Source organism: Arvicola amphibius, chromosome 5 (assembly GCF_903992535.2).
Source record: "Arvicola amphibius chromosome 5, mArvAmp1.2, whole genome shotgun sequence".
Classification (NCBI taxonomy): domain Eukaryota; kingdom Metazoa; phylum Chordata; class Mammalia; order Rodentia; family Cricetidae; genus Arvicola; species Arvicola amphibius.
In genome coordinates, this window is record NC_052051.1 from 36,251,934 (window position 1) to 36,264,345 (window position 12,412).

A 12,412-nucleotide genomic window follows, 5' to 3' on the forward strand; every position below is an offset into this window, starting at 1 on the left:
CATGCATAAAAATAAATAACTTAATAAATAAATTTTAATGATAAGTTTAATAAAAAATAATTTTAAAAATGAGAAGCTACTCAATTTATCTAAAAGTGTTCCTAGCACATTTTCTCTATCGTGTTGCTAGTCACATTCTCGGTTTCCTGGATTATTGAAAGACAATTTTCTTCCTTAATAATATTAAAGTAAAAACTAGGGATGCTTTCTATGCTGATTGTATTACATTTTGTTTTTGTTTCACTTATAGTTTTATATTTTTCTAGTGTTTATAATAAGACCTAGGTTTGGGTTTTTTAAGATTTTTAATTTTTTTTATTTCTTGAGATTATAATACAGTTACATAATTTTCCTCATCCCTTTCCTCCTTCCAAGCCCATATATGCTGCCCTGCTCTCTTTCAAATTCATGTCCTGTTTTCACATCAATTGTTGTTGCATAAATGTGAGTGTGTGTGTGTGTGTGCATAATTTTTAAATACAAAACTACAGTCTGTTCATTCTGTAGAATGTTATTTGTATGTGTATGCTTTCTTCAGGGCTGACCATTTAGTTTTACATAACCAATTTGTATGCTTTTCCTTGGGGAAGGCTATCTCTACTGCTCTCAGCATTCTTTAGTTGGCTGTACTTTCTTTGTGAACTTGAGGCCTTGTGAGCATTGATGTCATCCTTGTTTAGGCAGCCATATTGATAAGACTCTCTGGATAGAGCTTCTGACATTCCTAGGAGGCACAGTGTCACAGTAAATCCCAATTGCTCTGGCACTTAACAGCCTTTCTGTTCCTCTTCCCCAATGATCCTTGATCCTTAGACCTGGGAGTTGTACTATAGATGTATCCTTTGGGACTAGGCTCTGCAACTGCATTTTGATTGGTTGTGGTTTTCTGTGATGGCCTCCATGTGTTGCAACAAGAAGTTTCCTTGATGAGAGGTGAGACTACACTTATTTGTGGGTATAATGACTAATATTCAGAATATAGTTAGGGATTCTGCTGGCTTAGGTTCTTCTAAGATACATGATTCACTAGCCCTATGTAGTTGCCTAGGTTTCTAGTACCAGATATGATTTCCCTCTTGTTGGGTTAGTTTTTTGGATTTTTTAAAAGATTTTTATTTATTTTTATTTTATGTATATTGATGTTTTTGTGATAACTAAATGAACCGTGAAAAAGAAAAGGTACAGTTTCTGATGGGTCTTATCCTCAGAGCTAACGATGCTGGTAAGACTGAGTGTTGCAGGTTAGAGTAGGAAGAGCATCTGCTGTTGTGGATAGGCTAGGTCAGTCTACATCTTAACCCCTTCCCAGAAGAAGAAAATGTATCAGTGTGTTGAGGAAGCCAGTTCAGAAAGTGCTCTATTGGGTTCCTGGCATTTAAAGTGTGTTTACTCTCTTTGCCATATTAGACTTTAGTATGGTATGGTTGTTTTGCTTATTTTTAACTCTTGCTTGTAATTTGTTAAATACCATAGTCCTGAATAATATCTCTCATCAGCTGAAAATTACTCTGCCATTTTCCTCTTAAAGTCCTAAGTTTTCTTCTTCTCTGATTTCTCCTGTAGAAATCATGTTTGATGTATATCTGATAACTCTTGGCTTCTATGCCTTTGGATCGATACGACTTGCTGGGTAATTTCTTTAGTTCTGCTTTTATTTCATTAATTCTCTCTGTAATATATATGTATTTTAACTTGGACACTGACTTGATGTTTTTATCTGGGAGTTGCTTTTTTCTTTTTTCCTATAAACTTGTCTCATCAGTTTGATAATCCTTTTTTTTAATTTCCTCTTTTGCTTTTTTAAGTACTGATTTGTATTTTGTAATCTCAGTTTCCAAATCCATAGTCTATGGTTCTGTCTTACTGGCTTTTATTTCTACTTTCTTTAGCTCGTAGGGAATTTTAGTTGGAATCTTCCTGTCTCAGATCTTTCTCTTCTTACAGGAACTCTGTATCAGAAGGTTTACTTTTAGAGAGTGCTTGTCAGGTGCCTGGAGGCATTTCTAATCCAAGACCTATCAAATTTTTAAGTTGGTGTATTTGGGACCACACAAGTAGTGTGACTTCCAACCGCAAGTCCATGGGTTTGTGGGCTATGGTTACAGAGTCTCTGAGGGGAACTGTATTTTTACTCCCCCTGAACTGTAGGGGGAGGCTCACCATCTACTGGGGGCACACTTAAGGATCCTGGGACCTCCCACTATGATCAGACTCCAAACGTCCCCTGCCTCCTTGGCTAGCAGCCCATAACGACCCCAGATCCCAGATCCATACTAGACCATATTAGCTTAGTTTGTATCCCCAAGGAAAACTTCCTGCTTCTGAACTAGTTTAATATTTCTGTTTGAGCTTTCTTTTTGAGACTTGACTCAGGAATTCTTTTTCTTTGTACCTTAGGCATTCATGTAAAAGATTTCATTCATTTCCTACCTGGCCTATAAATGTATAAAAGTAACAATAATTCATATAATTTCTCCGTCTTTGCTGTAAGTTCCCAGACTTGACCAGATGTCAGTCTGCTAATATGAGGATATCTTGGTAGTATGTTACTATGCTTACAAACTGCTCGAGAGGCAAAGAAAACATACAGATAAACTTGAGAGAAACACAAGAAACAATAGCTCCCTAATGAGGCCCATATGTCTTGTATTTGAAGTCAGTGTTTTAGGAACACTGAACTCTAAGAAGCAGGCATTGGAGACAGTTTGATGTGTAGTAAAATTAATGCCCTTGAAAGTGGAAGCCGTCATTGTTTTAAGGGATTTAGAAGAGTTAGAGACAAATAACTGAAGTTCTAGACAAACATAAAGCATTTACTTCCAGTGAAATAACTTTAGGCAATAACAACAAAAAGTAGCACCTATTCAGAAAGTACTTAGGGCACATCTTCCGTGGGTATTTATTTATTAAATGTTTGGGGAGATGCACAATTAGTTATGTGAGTAGAAATTCCCAGTCTGGGCATCTTTCTTAGACTTAGACATATTCTTCTCGTTTTAACTCTTGTTTTCACACGGTAAATGTAACAGGATTCTAATAGTGCAACATTTGTTGACTCCGGCTGACTGACAGCTTTAACTGTTGCTGTTGTTACAGCAACTAGTTTTTATTTTTCTTTCCCATTCCATGTGTTGTTGCTCCCAGTCAGTGGGTGGAACAGATTTGAGTCACTTTTCCTTTCACTTGCTTTCTTATTCTATAGCCGTTTATAAGATGTGCGCTGTAGGACCCTCACTGGCCACTAATCTGGACCAAGTGTCCCTTTGACGCTTCATGTGGGTAAACGTATCCTTCCTTGTCCTCACACCTTCAGGAGTAATAGGCTGTTTTAAAGAGGTGCCTTGATGGCAGTGCTCCTCAGGACGTGACTGGTGCTTTTCCTCTATAAAACCTAGGACCCAGAATGGATTCCACATTTGGAGTTTTGGTCTTAGTGATGGTGGTTGCTAACATTGGAATTGAGTGCTACATAGTCTAATTTTTAACACACACAAAAATTTCAAGAGATTGATATGTAAGTGTTCATAAATACTCCCAGTAAATCCTAAGCCCTTATTTATGAAAAAAAAGTGGCAGTTTTGACCTATATGAAAATTCTTAAAACATGCATTTTTTTATAAACAAAGCCTGTAATAGAATCTATTTGAGTTATTTTAAATCATTCATACTCTATCCTTTGAAGACTTTTCAAATATTTCATGTGGATAAGGTCAGAAGGAATGTATATTCTTGTAGATTTTATAGGAATATTTATAAGTTTTTATATATACTTTTTATATGCACAGAAACTGCCAAAATCATTCTGAATAGGTTATGCTTGTTAAATTATTATTGTCATCTTGAATCATCTGCACTCATGGCTCACTTTAGAAGGAACTTTACCCTTAGTTGTGGTATTATTGATATCTTTAATTTATTAGTCCATGGATATATGCATAAAGATTTTTAAACCAATGTGTACAAAACTAAAAGCAGTAAAATGAAGTTGTTTCTCAGTCACAAAGTGGCTTCTCTTAAATGAGGCTAAACTGGCTCCGAAGAATGTTCTTGTGCATTTGCCAAGAGACTTCTGGGATGGGCATATTTTTAAGAACTCAGAACATAAACAACTGTGATCTGTGGCAAGAGATTTCAGTGACCTCATGATGACAACGAGAACAAAGCATTTTTAAGTATTGTGGTGGTGTTAACTCATTGCAATGTGTTTGTCCTTCTATTTTGGTATATTAGTGAGAGCCAGGCAAAGAGAACTACAGACTGACTTGAATTTAAGATACTGTTTCTTTATTGCTAGAAACAGACTAAGTTCCAGAGAAGTATTATTTCCTAAGGATAAGTATTGCATGCATGAACCAGTTAGAGACAGAAACCATTTAGACCTTAGAGTTTTGATTCATTTTTTTTTTTGTTGGAAATAATATGTTCTAAACATCGAAGATCAAACACTTGGCAGGAAATAAGAATCCTTCCTTCAAATGGATCAAGACAGACATGTTTATTAAGTACTTACTGTGTGTTTGGGACCATGCTAAATATTATGGAATGTGAAAGAAAGTGAGTCCACACTGTTTTTAGTATACAGAACTGACATATGCAGGTGGGACTTGGAAGCAGAGCTATAGAATCGAGTACCAAATAAAATGACATTTCACTTATATAATAGAAAAATAATCACATAATCCCTTTTCAGAAATTACCTCTACCCAAGCGTGGTGGCACATGCCTTTGCTTCCCACCTCCCACCTCTTGGGAGGCAAAGGCAACTGGATCTTTGTGAGTTCACATTGTGAGTTCTAGACCAAACCTTGTCTCAAAAAACTAAAACGAAAAGATTTTAAAGATTTAACTATTATCTAATAATATAATAGTATGTTTTTGAAAGTTGAGATAGACTGATTATATGCTGAACTATATGCATTATATATGTCACTCTATCTTGTTATGTGAAACCAACTTGTTTTTTCAGAATTTAGTGTCTTCTATGTGAGGATCTCACCTTAAATTCCCTAGGTACATTACTGGTTCATTTGAGTATCTGTATATGACTTTGTATCTCTCATATACCTCCTGAAAACTATGTACTAATAAGAAATGTTTTTCTCATAAACAATGGGTTTTAATGATTTATTTTATGTGCTTGTATATTAAGCACTCAGTGGCATGCTTGGTGGCTTCAGAAGACAGAAGAGGTCTTTGGATTCCCTAGAACTGGAGTTACAAGTGATTTTGTGGTGTAAGGACCTTCTACATCAGTTTTGAGCCAGCATGTGGGTGCTGGGAATCAAATCTGGGTCCCCTAAAAGAGCAATCAGTGTTGTTAGCTTCTGAGATATCTCTCCAACCCCAGATACATTTTTTTAAATTGAAGATTGTATTTCTGTTTTGGTATCTAACAAATCAGAATTCCTACCATCAGTATTTCATAAAAAGAAACTTGAGAATACATGTAATTTAATACTTTTCTAGGTCCTAGGAATTTGGAGACTAAGTCTTTGCCTAACAGTCAGGAAATAGACCTTAGAACTCAGCTGTTTCAACCTGGATTTTAGTCCCCACAGCCTAAAGCACTGTTAGTAGTTCTGTATATTTGTGCGTCTCCTAAGTATTTTGAAGTGGAAAGCGGGTGAAGTGCATGTGGGAGGGAGGGTTTGCATACATCTAATCTCTGCCCGGTTTATTTTGTTTGCATCCTGAGATCAAAGGTAAAGTTGAGTGAGTAGGCAGAGGAGAAGGTTAAGCCTAAGCTGACGAAGGTCATCACTACAACCAGAGTAAGAAATAAATTTTTGGTTGTGAGCCTAGCCTTTAATGGCTAAGCCACCTCTCCAGCCCAGCCAGAGTAAGAAATATATAGCTACTTTTCTGTCTTCTTTGAAGATGGTGGCATTTATTTATTCATCTATCTTTGTTAGAAATTTTGAAGGACTTATTTGGATATGGAACTTTAAATATTTATGTGACACAAAATCCATCTTTTAAAAATAGCAAATGGCTTGGCATGGTGGCACACACTTATAATCCAGACTGTCAGGAGGCAGGGCCAAGAGGATCACCACAAGTTCAAGGCCTGTCTGGTGTACATAGTAAGTTGGGGACCAACCCAGTCTGCGAGGTCTCCATATAAACAAAATAAAACGTGACAGTGAGTGGAATGGTCAGAATGGTCCTTTGAGAAAAGAGGGGACTGATCTAATTCATCTTCCCAAACACATTCAAAATGTTGTAAGTGCAAAAACAGTCCTGAAAATGATTCTGTCTTACTGGTAAATACATTAAAAATGTATTTTAATTTAATTTTAATTTTAATGGCTAAAGAATACATGAGTCTAGAGTAGTCTAGGAACAAAAGCTTTAGAGATGAACCATGAGAACAAACAGCAGCCGTATAGAATAGAGTGAAGCTGGTGGCCTCTGCATCTGAACTCCATAGCCTTGAGAGTGCTTGAGCGGTGACTCAAGGATTTGTTCTCAGAGACAGGAAAAACTAAAGATGGTTTTGCTTAATTAGCATTAGTTGTAGTTTGAGTTTTACTCTAAAATTTCTCTTCACTCAGTCTTCACCAAAAAGCCGAGAATCAGTAATTATCCTTGGAAGCTCAAAGCAAATATAGAGAGGAGAGTTAGGCCTAAGTAAATATTTGGGTTTCTTATCCCTTTATTTTTTTAAGTTTTGTTTGTTTTGAGACAATATTTCTATTGTATAGCCCGATTGAACTTAAACTTAACCTTGAAGTACTGGGATTGTAGGTAAATCAGCATGTCTGACTAATAATAGGTTTTTCATTAATGTCCATATGATCATATATCAAATTTGTTGATTTTTTTTATTTTCTTTGGCTAGATAGATCTCTTGCTCGCTAGCTCGCTCGCTCACTCTCTGGGAATAGGATTTATTTTGTGGTCTTGATTGTTAGATATACCTACATACATAGACTGTATTTGTACTCTTTTGCTTTTGTAACCCTTTAACTGAGCAAAGATAAACTATTTTAAGCTAAACTATTTTTCCTTTTCTAGGCCTTAAAGAGAGTGCAGAAGAAATGGTCAAAAACAAGTTGGAGGGAAAGGATAAGCTGACCCCTTGGGAACAATTTTTAGAGAAGAAGAAAGAGAAGAAAAGACTGAAAAAGAAACAGAAGGTATCCATGTTAATTGACCAGTTGTTTATTGAATGCCAGTTGTGTGCCTCACACCCCACCTGTTGTTTTGAAATGCATGTCTCTGTGACAGAATCTTGCTGTCTGGCCCACACTCCTTCCCAGTCCTGGGACTATAGGTGGGACCATCTACAAGGAAATAATTTTTGGATCGTTTTTGTAATAAAGTGGCAAAGTAGGATAAAAGCCCTGCCTCCTTGATATGGTACCTCCTTTTACTAAGTTTTCTTCAAAACTTAAATAGGCAATTAAATGCCATTTGTAGAATGATTCCACAAGTAATAAAGCTAGCAGTTTTGGGGGAAGATTTTCTAAGTGAGTCGTGATGGAGTCAATAAAATACTCACTCTGAGACTTTTCCCTACACTTGTACTTTTTTTTTTTTTTTTTCTGATTTTGTTTCGTTTGTTTGTTGTTTTTCAAGACAGTTTCTCTGAGGAGCTCTGGCTGTCATGGAGCTACTTTGTAGACCAGGCTGGTTGCAAACTCTTCCACCTGGCTCTACCTCCTGAATGCTGGGATTAAATACAAGCACCACCACCACCATCACACTAATGTTCTCTTTTTCTTATTTGTATCCCTTTAATTTCCTTTTCTTGCCTTATTGCTCCAGGTAATGAATGCATCAAGCTCAATATTGAAAAAACGTAGGACTAATGGACAGACTTGTCTTGTTTCTTATTTCAATAGAATTGCTTCAAGTTTTCCTCCATTTAGGATGGTGTTGGCTGTGTGTTTGTCACATAGAGTTTTTATTATATTGAGATATATTCCCTCTAGCTCCACTCTCTTGGATTTTTATCATGATGGCATGTTGGATTTTTGTCAAAGGCTTTACTGTATTTACTTAATCATATGATTTTTCTTTTTAAGTGTATGTTATTTATTACATTATTGGCTTGCATATGTTGAACCATCCCTGCATCTAGGATAAAGCCAACTTGGTCATAGTGGATAATCTTTTGATATATGTCTGTCTTCAGCTTGTAAATATTTTATTGAGAATTTTTTTAAATTTATGTTCATCAGGAATATTGGCCTGTAAAATTTTTTTTTTTAATGTTGTATCCTTACCTGACATTGGGATTAGAGTAATACCGGCATGCATCATAGTAGGAGTTTGGCAGTACTCCTATTGCTATTATTCTTTTAAAAAGCTTTTTTCAAGATTTAAAGTGTTCTGCCTGCCTGTACACCTCCATGCCAGAAGAGGGCACAGATCTCATTACAGATGGTTGTAAGCCACCTTTTGGTTGCTGGGAATTGAACTCAGGACCTCTGGAAGAGCAGCCAGTGCTTAACCACTGAGTCATCTCATTCTTTAAAATTTGAAGACAACTGGCTCAGATCTTTGAAAGTGGTAAAATTCTTCTGGGCTTTTTTTTTTCCCCAACAGAAACCTTATTGCTTTTTCAATCTCATTTGTCATGCGTCTGCTGAGATTGTTATATAGTCTGGGTAAATCTACAAATTCAAGTTCCTTTTATTTTTTAGATTGTCCAATTTAATAGCATCGGGGTGCTTTAATTATTTCCTTATCTGAATTTTTTTTATGTCTGTTGTAATGTTTCCCTGTTTATTTCTGATTTTGTTATTTGGGTTCTCTATCATGCTTTTGGTTAGTTAGGCCAGGGGGTCTGTCTTCTTGTTTATCTTTCCATAGAGCCAGCTCGTAGATTTGTTGATTCTTCGTTTTGGTTTCTTTGTTTTAGTTTCATTGGTTTCGGCTCTGGTTTTTATGTCTTGTCATCTACTGGATTTGTTATCGTTTTGTCCAAAAAGTTTAGTTGCATCATTAAGTCATTTATTTGTGCTTTTTATAATTTTGTTATGTAGACACTTAGGGCTATAAATCTCCATTGCAGGACTGTTTTTAATGTCTCCCAAAGATTTTGTTGCATTGTGGTTTTATTTTCTTTTAGTTCCAGAAAATTTTTTTCTTGATTTCTTCTTTGACTCATTAATCATTTTAATAATGACTTGTTTACTCTCCTTGAGTTTGTATACTTGAGATATATTTGGTATTGATTTTAGCTTCTATTTAATTATGGTCAGGTAAGAGACATGGAGTTATTTGGTTTTAATTGTTTTGTGTTCCATGATACATTCTATTATAGAGAAGCTTCCATGGGCTGCTGAGTAAAATACATATTCTTTGATGTTTGGGTGGGATAAGTTCATTGGATATATAATATCATTTGTTTCTGATGTTTCCCTGTTTATCTTTTGTCCAAATGATCTTTCTACTGGAGGAAGCTGGGTATTGAAATTACCTACTTTTAATGGGTTGATATTAATCTATGTTTTTAACTGTAGTAGTTCCCATGAAATTAGGTGACCAATTTCTGTACATATATGTTAAGATAGTAGTATCATCTTGGTTAACTATGCCCTTGATTAAAATGGAGTGCCTTAAGTAATTTGAATGTAATTTACCCCTATAAGCTCATTGGGAGTGGCACTATTAGGAGTTGTGACTTTGTTGGAGTAGGTGTAGCCTTGTTTTAGGAAGTTTGTCACTGTGCTTTGAGATCTCCTGTGCTCAAGATACCCCCAGTGTCTCAGTTCACTTCCTGTTGCCTGTGGGTCACGGACTATTTATTATCTTCTCCAGCACCGTAAATAAGCATATTTAGTAAAATGACAGGGATGTTTTAGATTCTTAGAAAAAACCCAGTCTGGTTAGTCTTAATCTCAGTTTACTCTATGGTTTTATTTGTTAGTTAAATAGACCAATACAATGTAGGAAGTCTGTTCAAATTATATTAAGGAAATATCTATATCTGAATCCTACTTTGGTTTCTGTTGCTATGATAAAATATTCTGACCTGAAGTAACTTGGGGAAAGAAAGGGTTTATTTCATCTTACACTTTCAGGTCATATGCTCTCTGTGGGAAAGGTCAGTGTAGAAGCTAAAACAGGAACACTGCTTTCTGGCGTGCTTCCTCTGGATTCCTCAGCTACATTCTTTATGCAACCCAGGACTAAAGATGGCATCATCCACAGTGGACTAGGCCCAACTTCATCAATTAGCAGTTTAATTAGTGCCCCCACAGACATGCCCACAGGACAGTCTAATGGAGGCAGTTCTTCAAGTTTCTGTCAAGTTTACAAAAACTGAACAGCACAGTATGCGCCTTACGACTTTCTGAGGACAGGGATCCCATATTTGATAATATTCTTTTCTTACAAAAATCATAGTTTCCTTTTATCATTTTCCATGCATATGTAAACATAGAGCTACAGACAGTTTGAGCTGCCATGTGGGTGGTGCTCTTAACCTCTAAGCTATCTCTTCAGCCTCTACATTGAATTTCTTGACTTCAAAAATGTTTATCATTATCTTCATATTCACATACTTCAGTCTTTATAATGTTGCAATTCTTTTTACATTCATCTTTAAGGCTCTTGCTGAAGAAGCCAGTGAAGATGAGCTTCCCTCTGATGTTGATTTGAATGATCCCTACTTTGCTGAAGAAGTTAAAAAAATAGGTAAGCCAGCCTGTACTTGTGATTTTTCAGTTGGAATCCAAAGAAAAGGATGATATGGGTTGAAAAAAATATTTGAAACTAGCCATTCTCTCAAATATGCTAGAATTTGGATAGCTTAATTAATGGTTTATACCATGTCTGTCCTGTAGAGTTCAATCATAAGTCATATTGAGAAGAACCAACATGCCCCCTGTATATAGAAGATATAAAGTAATTCCATTATAAAGGAGTTTTTAAAAAGGTCTCCTTATTTGTATGTTCTGTGTATGACTGTTTTGCCTGCATGTATGTGGACTACATGCATGCAGTGTTCAAAGAGGCCAGAAGAGGATGTCAGAACACCTTAAACTAGAGTTGCAGATGGTCGTGAGCTGCCGTGTAGTCTGGAAACCTAACCTGGGACCTCTACAAGAGCAGGTCTCTGCAAAGGCAGTGAAGAATTTGTCTAGCATGCATATAGTTTTTAAATGTAAGCATAAAATGATAGTATAATAGCCTTTTCTATTCAAATATACAAAGGCATCTAGGCTTAATATTTAGTCCCTTTTTCATTTACCCTTGTTAAATGAAGTTTAAAAGCCAGCTTTTCTCATAGCTCCCATTTTCTTCAAATCCCTAAGCTAAGATGACTTAGCAGCTTCCTATGTCTAAAGAGTCTTGTCTCCGTGGTTCTTATACCACTTGTGCTTCCCAGATACTTTCATTTGTATTTTTGGGTATATGTGTTTGGTAAGATTGAGGCCATACTTGGGTAAGTTTGTGCAGAAAGCACTGTAAGTATTCATTGCTCTTGTGTGCTTTGCCTTCCCCTCATCCCTATTCCACACACACATGAACTCCCAGTACTTATTCTTGAGAGCGTCAAGCTGGCATTGTAAAGAGAAGTAGTTTATGAGATCTCCCTGCTTCTTGTCCCTGCTGACCAGTGGGCCAGAACAGTTCTCAACAGGAAAAGGCAAAATGCTTAAAATTCTTTCCTGGTTTTTACGGCCTTTTAGCACTGACATTTTATTGGTGAAAGGAGATTAAGTTGAATAAATTCTATTATATGCTATGAGATTCTTAGGAATTGAAAAGGGAAATGGAAACCTAGCATATTCTGCTTTTTCTCATACCTTTGTGATCACTTCTAAAAGATGATGAATTTTAGCCTTGTCCCTTGACTGAAACAAAGTTTTATTATTGAGAACTGTGAAGCATTAAAGCTTCCTTGTTCTGTGTCCAAAGTGCTTCATTTGACATATATAATCTGGTCAGATTGCAGAGCTCAGAGCAGCATTCAAACAATAACCTAAATAGTTCAGTAGTGTAGGGTAGCAGCCAAATTGCATGTAAGCTTTCCCTAGCATTAGCATCAAACATTCTGAGTAAGTGGACAATATAGGCAAAATTTGTTTTCAATGTGTTTTTTATTTCAGAATGCTCCATTAAAAATTGTTTCTATCATCTGGTTTTATTTGTTTGTTTGTTTGTTTGTTTGTTTGTTTTTCAAGGCAGAGTTTCTCTGTGTAGCTTTGGAGCCTTTCCTGGAACTCACTCTGTAGACCAGACTGGCCTCGAACTTATAGAGATCCACCTGCCTCTGCCTCCTGAATGCTGGGATTAAAGGTGTGCACCACCACGCCTTGTTTTAAAAGTTAGTGGTACTTCGGTGTTTTAAAGGAAAATAGGATGAGAACTTTTTACATGAAATGTATGACTAAAATGTGTGTCTTACCAAGTTTGTTCACTCTGTCATTAAATATTGTGATTGTCAGATGCA

At 36.2% G+C, this 12,412-nt stretch overlaps 1 protein-coding gene across 1 annotated transcript in view; it reads left to right on the plus strand.

Annotated features, from left to right (window-relative positions):
- Esf1 (ESF1 nucleolar pre-rRNA processing protein homolog) overlaps window positions 1-12,412 on the plus strand; it is a 48,542-nt gene that overhangs the window by 22,630 nt on the left and 13,500 nt on the right. Inside the window, exons 10-11 of the mRNA XM_038330713.1 lie at window positions 7,018-7,139; window positions 10,563-10,650. Coding sequence (XP_038186641.1) covers window positions 7,018-7,139; window positions 10,563-10,650 — 210 coding nt within the window. The remainder of the gene's footprint in view (window positions 1-7,017; window positions 7,140-10,562; window positions 10,651-12,412) is intronic.